Here is a 10323-nt window from a genome sequence, read left to right as displayed (position 1 = left end):
GACCTGAGTGTGGTCTTTGCTGTTTGGTAAGTCCAACATGATGTCTCCCTTGCCTATAGTGGTAATGGTAGATCCATTGGCCATATGAACATCTTGTGCCTCTATGGGGACATAGTTGACGAACTTGGATCAATCCGGGCAGAAGTGAGATGTGGCGCCTGAATCAATGATGGCGCTGCATCGCTCTACGGGGATGTTCAATTCCTTGGCTATGCTAGCCAGGTTGGATGTTGCAAATGTGAAGTTCTCTGGTGGGGTAGGTTCGGAGGTCGCTGCATTAGCTCCCTCCTTAGGTGAATGGCTACCTTTCTTCTGGCGTTGGTGATTCGGCCCTTGGCCCTCTTTGCCCCCTCCAGGTCTCCAGCAGTCACTTTTATAGTGTCCTTTACAATCGCAGTTGAAACACATTACGTCTGCGCCGACTTGGTTCGTTCCTGAGGGCTTGCGGCCCTTCCCAGGTCCGTTCTTGGCCATCAGTGCCGCGTTTGACCCTTTCTTGGATACTCATATTCCTCGCTGATGACGGTGATAAGTTCATTGGGGGTGAGTGCCTTCTGCATGATCTTTGCAGCGGCATTAATGGAGGATAGGAGGGGTCTATAGGATTCGGGGAGCGAGCCAAGTAGGATCACATGGAAATTGCGATCCTCTATCGCCGAGCCCATGCCTGCCAGGGATTTGCGCAGTCTCAGGAGTTCTGAGAAATGGGCTTTGACGTCACCATTCTCTTCGCACTTTAAGTCCTGCAGCCTGCGGCGGAGGTCAATCTGGACCAACTCAGTCTTACCCTCATGGATATGGCAGATTTCCTCCCAAATCTTCGAGGCATCTTCGAACTTCTGAACGCACAGTAAGAGACAATCTGTAATCATGCTGAAGATTTGCTGCTTCATGAGTGAGTCTTTTTGCAAATATTCATCTATTTTCTTCTCTATCTCCTCGATCTCCATTGGTGTAGGCATCAAGCCATCTAGCTTCTTGATGGTGCTCGTTGTTGGGTCAATACTATATTGTACTGGTCTCGTGGCACAGCCATCTGCATTTCGCATCATACCTGTAGCACTAATTGTGGTCAACATGTGTTCCTTGTAGGTAATCCAATTGCTGCCGTCTTCGGCAAGCTTGGGGATGTTGAATAGCGTGGAAGTGGTGCTGGGGAGTGAAGATTCCATGGCCGTGTCAGGGCTCATAACCTAAAGTGAGTTCAGGCGAGCGGTGCACGAAGCGGGAGCTAGTAGAATAAATATATCTCAGGCTCTATGAAAAGACCTCAGTAAGAGCAGGTAAAGTACCTAGTAGAATAAATATCTAATGGTATGTTAGCTCTGTAGAATAACACGAAAAATATATGAGACTTACATCTCAGGCTCTATGAAAAGACCTGAGATATTCTAACAACTCGACTGGTCCTTTATACTATAGATAGGATAGATAAGTAAATAATAAGTAAATTGGCCATAACTTAGAGATAGACATTCCAATATTGATGAGCCTCGGCTGACGTCACTGCGTTGCCTCGTTGTACTCACTGGTTGCACTTGTACTGTTTCACTGTCATCTTCTATGGTCCGTCTTCCGTTTCCTTCGTTTTGCCAGATTCCAACACACCACTCCTGTATATAAGTAGTAAATTGCATATATATACATAGAAAGACTCAATAGACTGCTTTCTGCATGATCTAGAAGCCTGCAGTGCTAATATGTGCACCCCAGGACTGAGGAGGCCAGGACTAAAACATATTCGATTTTTTGCCCCATTAGTGGGGGAGCGATTCTGATGATATATAGCATGTATTAGAGTGTAAATTGATTTATTACACCACTTGATTGCATCTCTGAAGTGTCCTACATTAGTAGATAGCTCACATACCCCTCAAAACATAAATCAATTTGGATCTTTCAGGGTTTTGACATATTGCCTTGTTGTTAGGTACCGTGCCGACTCAGGAAGCAGAGGGGTTGGGGCTTGGCTTCAGCTCTTGCACTGCGCCCTTAGCCGAGTACATGCCCCAAATTTGGAGCGGGTCCGATGTTGTCCAACGGTAGGACGATTGGACCGCTTTGGTCCACTCTGAGGGTTGGGGAGTAAGAGCTACTAGCGGTGGGCCAACTAGGAGCAGAGCAGAGAAGGCAGGGAGTGATGTGGAGAGGGGATAGGAGCAGGGGAATGTTGGTAGAGGCAGGAAAGGTGGAGGATAATGCAGAGGGGTGAAGGAGGATATTTGATAGGGGCAGAGTAATAAGGGGAAAACTTAGAGCACAGCTCTAAGTCGGAGCGGAGGGTCGGAGGTGACAACAAGTTGAGACTTGTGTCCAGAGGAGGCAAGGTCCTACTGAGAATTCTCACAAGATATAACTGCGAGAAGACAAGTAATATTAAGACTGAGGAGAAATACCTAAGTACATGATATGTTATATACTACTATGTATGAGGCAGTGATCAGGATAACTATGTAGTAAAGCTATGTACCAAGGATATAGTTTGTAAGTATTTTACATAGGTGAAGACATAAGTCGGGGCGGATATCAATATGTATGTGTCGGATCAGTGATTGAGCGGTAATAGGAATTTACCGGTCATCCGGAAGTAAGGGTCTATGTACCAATGGCGAAGGTATATATCTAAAAGGGGAAAGAGATCCAGTTGAATGGAGAGGTTATGGAAGGGGACTGGTTGAGCAGTTGAGCGGAAGTGTAGGGCGGAATGTGGACTTGTGATTGGACAGAGCGGAGGATGGATGGGGCGGAAGGGTCAGAAAGCGGAGCGGATATCAGTATCAGAGCGGTCGGATCAGGTATATGACACTTGTAAATATTCTCCCCATAACTTACATTTGTGTATATATAACATACCAGAAGCTCAGGGCATGAGGATGCTTCCATGTGGTGCTATGTGTGTACCTTCTCCTGGTAGTTTTCCCCCTGGGAAAAATTTTCATGCAGCTCCAGCCCTCCAGGATAATATGTGATCTATTCTTATGTATATATAGAATATATTGATCATATAGATATATCAGCACAGTATCAGGATCTTTTTCAGCAATCCAAAGTCTCCTTCTGCCTATACTATAACATATTTTCGCATATTTTCTATTTTTTTACTACATTACCATTGCATAGACTACTAGACTGTTTATATATTACCTGTGGTACATATTTGAAGCCATCTCATAGCCAGAATTGGGCAGAAATATGTCAGGGTATTGATGTCATGAATATACTGATATTTTATGATCGGACTATCACAGTGTTCCCTATACATACCAATAAATTCACTCCTTGACTACCAGAAGGATCCATAAAGAATTGATAGCAGGGGGATCCAATAGATAACAGAAAGACCGTGAGAAAGTCAAAAAAGTCCAAACATCGAAACAGCATGTACCAACACAGTCTACCCACATGTATGCGGGTTTCGGTGCGCCACCGAGGTGACGGGTGACGCCGCTCGAAAAGGTAACTGCGCGTCACGAAGCCACCCACCGGTACACGCTTGGGTGATGCCATCGTCTCGGTGGAGTACATAGGCAGGGAGGATTACCAGCCTGCCGCTGCCCGCCGAATACATGCCAACCGATGAGGATGAGAACACACTGTGAGCAAGAGCGAGACATCTTGCAGGCTGCCAGCTGCTTCTTGATGTGTGTTTCCGTGCGTGTTTCCTCTACTCCTCTTCCTTGGCGCATTCTCGTTCAGCTGTGTCCTCTTAGTTTTCTTTATAGATCCATGCTACTATGGCCTTGTAACCGAGGGTCAGTAATACCACAAAGGGAGAGAGGTGTGAGTCCCTCATTTTGCAGATGACCTGACCTTCCGGTTTTGCAGATGACTCTCTTCCCCATTTTGAAAAGACAACTCCTCCCAAGACAACCTCCTCTGTTCCCGTTCCGAGGCCTCGCTGTGGCATTCTCGAACTGAAAGTTGTCAGCATTCTCATCTTATCGTCTGTGGGTGCAATTCTTCTCTTGCTGGTGGTGTTCTCGAACTGAAGGTTGCTGCTAGCATTCTCACAGCATTCTCGTCATCTTACCATCCTAGTTCTTTTTTTTTTTGCTGAATCAAATAGATCTTTTTGAGAAAAACTGTGATACTACAATATGTGCTCATTACAGAGGTAGAGTATGAAAAAATTATGCCAATGAAAATAGAGAAGATCGAGCTCGATCGAGCTTGTGAGCGAAGAAGACTGTCAGCGAGAGATGAATCAAGGGTAATTGGCAGCTGCTGCGAGTGCATCCTTGGTGCCACTCCCACCCCCCTTCTGCAGATACTCACAGAACAGTGCGAGGCTTTTTAAGGTCAGGGTGGGTCTCGTACTTCTCGCGCAGAAAACGGAGTGCCAGGTTGACACTCCAGTTCGGCTTCCGTGTGAGTGTCTCGACCAGAACTGTGATTTTTTTCCAGTCGGCAGTTTTCTGTTCACAGAGTGCTGATGTTACGTCTCCAGTGTGCCTGCCAGCGCTCGTCAAGGTCACGGACTGCGAGAAATCCATTCAACCCAGCAACATACTCATCCCAAACTTGCGTGATGCGGGTGACAGGTTGGAAGGTGTACAGGGGAAGATAATCCCCTGATACCCACTCCCAGCTATGCTTCAGCAGCTGCTCGGCACCAAACATCAGGAAAAACTATATCTCTATATAGAGGACCATCCTCTATATAGCCCCGATAGCACACCACAGCTCTATACAGTCTATGGCAAGCTATCACAGCACTATAGACCAGTATAGACATCATGAAAGTCTATATATTACCATAAAGTTTGGTAAGTGTATTTAGAAGTAAAACATTTCAACAACTATAGACCCCAGTAGACCGTGGGAACTTTTTTCGATGAAAACCAAAGTTGTAGTCCTTGTCTAGGGAAGTCTATCCATAGTCTTATGACTTCAATAGGTTAAGATCCTAGTGAGTTATAAGGAAAATACTCGAAATTGAAGGGTTCAAGAAAGCAACTTGACCATGGGAACTTTTTTCGATTAAATCAAAGTTGTAGTCCTTGTCAAGGGAAGTCTATCCATAGTCTAATGACTTCAATAGGTCAAGATCTTAGTGAGTTATAAGGAAAATACTTGGAATTGAAGGGTTCAAAAGTGTTAAGGTACACCTTATTTATGCAAGCAAAAATGCGAAAATTCACCTTATGTGTATTCAAAATCCTAATGCTAACAGTCAATTTCATTGTCTTTTTCTTACTGTCATAATCCTAGTCCTATTAACCAAAAACTCGAAAATTCACCAAGTCTTGTGTTGTGGCTTTGTTTGGCACTGCTTATGTAAGCAAAAATGCGGTCAACCAACAAGTCTTTTCCCATTCTTTCCTTCCCCCCCCACTGCCCCCTCATTAGATTATCTTCCATATTTTTCTTACAATTTTCGAGTTTTTGCCTCTCTTCTCTTCTTCTTGCTTCTCTATCCTTCTCTTGGTGTTGATGTTGTTGGTGCTGGTACTGGTGCTGGTGCTTTGAACTCTGGTAAGTCTCCCTCCATAATTTTCGCATTTTTGACTATTTGACTAATCTTTTTTCTAACCCTCTCCTTCTAGCTCTCTTCCCTCCTGCTCCTCCTCCCCCCAACTATTTTCGCATTTTTGACCATTTGGCAAGTCTTTTCTCTGACTCTCACTTCCTCCTGTCTGATCCTCTCCTTCTAGCTCCCTTCCCTCCTCTTCCCTCAAGAATTTTCGCAATTTTCACTATTTGGTAAGTCTTTCTTTTTTTTGTATTCATCTTTCCTCTCTGATTCTTCCTTCTAGTTCTCTTGCCTCTTCCTCCTGTAATTTTCGCATTTTTGCCTGTTTTGTAGTTATTAGTTTACATGTATTGTAGTAGTTGAAATATAATTTGGAATTTTCGCTTTTTTTTAATTTTGAGAACACTATCATGGCAACAAACAGCTATTAAGAGAAATTTTTGCTTTGTGTTTTGAGCTATAATAGCTACAATAGTTGTGGTATGTTCCACCCAGCTATAGCAACTTTAATAGAGCTATATAGCACTATACACTGGTGTAGTAAGCCTGCACAATTGGGCACTTGGCTATACAAGCTATAGGGCTATGGAGTCTGTATAGCAGTCTATAGCGCTATAGGTGGCTATATAGCCTTATCCACATTTTCCTGATGCAGATCAAAACTGCAGCGCCATTAGAACTGGAGAAAATATGTTGACATGTTTCCAGGTCTTCATTACCGAAGCCTTGGAGGTAAAGTGGATGATGGTGCAGCTGGCACCGGGCAATTGTGTGCATACCCATGAAAAGCGTTGACAGCGACAACAAGATTTAGTCTGGTGGCAAGATTGCCAATAGAACTGGCAGCAATAGTTTTGCGCGATGAGCAGCCAATGTCATGGCCAAGTCCTTGGTCTTGACCACAGACTTCAAGCAGTCGGCTGACAGCAGCAAGTCCGTACTTCGTGCTAGAAAAGAATGAAGTCAAATGTATATACATTTAAAAGAAAGATGTACAGTTCACCGCTACGCTTCATCTCTGTGATACATTCCACGAAGCCATGCCGACATGCCAAGATGAATATTCCAGTCTGCTCGAAGACAGATATCTTGTCCTCCTCCATGGACTTGGCAGCAGCCCACTTTTTGGTACAGGTAATATTGTCCCTTGTCGAACGTTCACCCGGCTGGTTACGAACATCATCACGAAACTGCTCAACCTGCAGAGACAGGTATGAAATAGTGACTGTGAAACAAGCTGTTGATCAGCAGACCCTGAACCATCCAGAGGTTTGACTGAGTGGTTGCCATCCATGCTGTGAAGTCTGTGAGGAATGAGTGGTGGTTCATTGGGTTGCTGCAGGAACATAATGTTAGACTCAAGTATAGAAATTTGATCAATAGACGTACTTCAAATGCACAACTCAGGCAAGAACCTTTGAGATGCCAGTCAGTGCTGTCTCGGTTGAGCACACAGTCGATCAATCGCATGGACCTCGCTGTTTGACTTGAAGGTATATATCAAAAGCTATTGTAAACTGCTCCTGCAAGTGGCGAGAATAAGTTACCTAATCCTTGGGTTAAACATTATAATGTTCAGTAAACAAAACAAAAAAATGTACGTTGTGAAGGCCACAAAGAACTTTAGTAATAGATTGAATGCTGAATGAAGATTGTCACCTCCAAATTTGATGGTAGAGTTCAAGACAGTGGAGATGAATAGCTACAGTGGGTTGCACTGGAGAGCAGCTGAGTAATCCATAGCACAGTAGCACCACATTGGCAGGTTCCCCAGGTCGTTGTAGAATATCTATGTTAGTGGTGAAGTCTATCACATTGCTGGCAGTGTTAGTGTGTACTACACGTGAAAAAGAGAAACATACCCATAATACCAACAGCAACTACACCAAACAAATGGCCCTCTTGATCACTGCTGGTCTCAGTCATGTTGTGTGCCCACCACATGTAAGCTTCAACAAGGAGGGGGATTTGCTCAGACCATGCAGCATGTGCATGTTGATAGCGCCGAGTCCATGTCCACAGGTCTTGGCATTGATGACTTCTTACACCACTGTGCTGGTCATTGAATGGATTTTGCAAAAGAAATAAGTAGCTCACCAGTTGTTGCACACATGTCTGGAAACATTCTGAAAATGTCGTGCCACTAGTGACATTGTTTAGGTCGTTGTCTTCTTGTTGCCTGAAATCCTCGTATTCGAGGGTGGTGTCATCATACTGCATGGAATCATTGTGGTCTCACCCTGATTCAAGTTGAGCTTCAGCCATAAGGGCACAAAGGTGTTGTGTTTCTGAAGTGTGGTAAGTATGACAATGAAAGGCAACTATAGTACTACTCACGTCGCATGCGTTCTGCTCGCCTGCCCTCGTCATCCAGCCTTTCACACCATATTTGAGTTAACGGGGCTGTAGTTGTTTGAAGGGAGTGAGACGAATTGAGGACCGACATCTTCACCCGCGAAGAAGTCGACATGTGCTTGGAACAGCGCATGTTGCTGGCCTGTGAGGTGGGAGAGTGGACTGGGGGAGGCGCTGATAGCAAACACGGGCTGTGGAGACACTCACCAGTTAGCTATCTAGATGTAATACAAGGAAATAAGGGATGGCATACCTTATCAACGTCAATGGGCGAAAGAAACGAGAAAAAAGGGCAAGTTTTGAGCACATTGATAGAACTCGTCATGTAGGGTGATGAGCAAGGCAGTTGAGACGATGTGGGAAATGATTGAGAGGCAGCGGGGTGTTAATCGGCAAATAGCAGCCACCAGTTATTCTCGGTAATTCGGCCACTTGGAAATAGGCAGATTATATAACATATGTTTTAAGACACTATTTACCGAAGATATTTTATTCTACTAAGGGGACTGCTGAGTGCTGCGGGAAGTGCTGAAGTGCTGCAGCATAGATAATCCCTACTACTTAGTAAGGAGGATCCCATCACATCACCTTTACTAATCAGTGTTATTAATGGTGACACACAGGTGGCTATGTTGCATGGGATGTTAAACGGTATGCTGATATGGCCAAAAGTGCAGTACAATCAACACAACATGAAAAGCTTCGTAAATATTTTCCAGTGTCACCACTAGGCAAAATTTCCGAGCCAACTACAATTGTTGATTGCCATAGCAAAATCCTTGTCTGGTACCTCCCTGATATCATGTCCCCTGAACGTGTAGTAAGCCTCTTACTCAAAATATTTTGAATTTGGGTCTAATCAATTGTCTTGATAAAGAACTTCGTTAACATTGCTACCAAGGGACTTTGGGGTTTGCATCTCCGATCAGTTCTGGTTCTATCAGAAAACAAGAAACAGTGTTGGCATTTGGACAGTGTTACTGTGACATGAGCATTACATGTTATTTCATTCTCTTCATTCTTTCGACCACCGACATGTGGCTAAACTGTGCAGACTCATCCAGACCTGGACCATGGTTATGTTTCTATTCTTATCTCTTTCCTTTTGATCTCATTGTTCTGCAACACAAGAAGCTCTCACTTCTTCCCCTAGATCATAGAAGCCACTGCTTCTCCCCCTTTATCCTTATATGGATCCCCTGTACCCTTACTGATATACCGGGTCCACCCTTTGATGGGGATTCCCCATGCCCTTTGCCCTTATCATTCAACCGGTACTACTTACCCTTTCCAACTATGACTCATACATACCCTTGACCCTTACCACTCAACCGGTATCTCACTTTACGTATATACGTACAATATCCTGTAAGATTGTTAAGGTCGTACTCAAGGGGAAGGTTACTCAAAGGGCTTCAGCTTCAGCTCGTGCACTGCACCCCTTACCCGAGTATGTGCCCTTAATTTCTGGTGGGCAGAGGGGAAGTCCAACGGAAGTCCAGGGAGTTCCGGAGGACTAAACGTCGGTGGAGTTCGGCGGAACTCTGGAAGACTATGTGGGGACAGAGTAAGGCTACTATGGAAATCTGAAGTAGAAACAGAACAGAGGTTAGACTACCCTAAGGTAGAGCCGGAGGATTAGTCCTAAGGTTTTAACCCCTAAGACTCGGAGGTGGACAAGAGGTGAGACTCAAGTCCGGAGATTGCAGGAATGAGCAGAACTAAGATGATATTCGAACTAAGGAGTTCTGGAGTATTACAGGGGTTTATATACTATGGGTATCATGTAAGTAAATCAGTCAGCAAAGGTAAGGGCTATTTATGAAGCATGCTGGAAAGTCTATTACTAAGTGTAATGGATCAAAGCAGTGAAGTCGGAAATGAAGTAAGAATGGACGAATCAGTAAGCATAGTGGAATAGGACATAACCGGTAACCGGAGCAATAGCTAATCTAAAAGGAGTTAGGGGTGAGTGCGGAGATGAAGGTGGAGCGCTGGGTGGAATAGCAAGATGGAGGACCGGACTTTAATGAAGTAGATCTGGAATTCCGGATCCGGAGGTACGGGATATGACAAAGATAGATTCTCTAACTTGAATATACTTGGTTCTCATCTTGTACTTGTATTTGGGTCTGAACTTCTCTTACCTAAGAGAACTCCCTCAGTGCAAAGGACCATATTCTCTTGAGACGATACTCTTGAGTTGAACTCCATTCTCTTGGATTGTATCCTCGAGAAATCTCCAATCAACTCTATGCAAGTAAGGGCCTCAAACCTTACTCAGACCAAGCACAGGCAAGCTCCTTGCTGGGCTAGTGCTGAAAGCCACACTATGAATACCCCTTGCTGGGTTTAGTGCCACCAGATCTCATCTGAGAGGTTTCATGTAACAGACAGCTTCTTAGAGAGAGGTGGAGAATTTGGTGCAGGACAACTGACTATATCTCCGGCTTACTTTATGCAATGACAAGAGGTTATTTCTTTGTGAATACTTT

At 44.4% G+C, this 10323-nt stretch overlaps 2 protein-coding genes across 2 annotated transcripts; one reads left to right on the top strand and one right to left on the bottom strand.

The window, feature by feature from the left end:
- Positions 1-5028: 5028 nt before the first annotated feature.
- On the top strand, positions 5029-5860 carry EDB91DRAFT_1340090 (uncharacterized protein; the record flags this gene model as incomplete). The annotated part of the gene is made up of 5 exons (XM_041325700.1): positions 5029-5053; positions 5383-5475; positions 5547-5703; positions 5757-5776; positions 5807-5860. 5 exons carry the CDS (start codon positions 5029-5031, stop codon positions 5827-5829), a joined length of 318 nt encoding a protein of 105 aa, XP_041170399.1. The 3' UTR covers positions 5830-5860.
- A 328-nt stretch (positions 5861-6188) lies between these two features.
- EDB91DRAFT_1255303 (uncharacterized protein) lies at positions 6189-8153 on the bottom strand (the record flags this gene model as incomplete). Its single annotated transcript, XM_041323957.1, has 4 exons — positions 6189-6420; positions 6470-6672; positions 7858-8019; positions 8082-8153. 4 exons carry the CDS (start codon positions 8151-8153, stop codon positions 6189-6191), a joined length of 669 nt encoding a protein of 222 aa, XP_041170398.1.
- Between the last annotated feature and the right edge of the window lie 2170 nt (positions 8154-10323).

This window comes from Suillus paluster, assembly GCF_016628075.1.
Source record: "Suillus paluster strain FC165 chromosome Unknown EDB91scaffold_134, whole genome shotgun sequence".
In the NCBI taxonomy this organism is placed as follows: domain Eukaryota; kingdom Fungi; phylum Basidiomycota; class Agaricomycetes; order Boletales; family Suillaceae; genus Suillus; species Suillus paluster.
The sequence above is the reverse complement of the archived record's forward strand: the minus strand, read 5'-3'. Positions and strand labels throughout refer to the sequence as shown.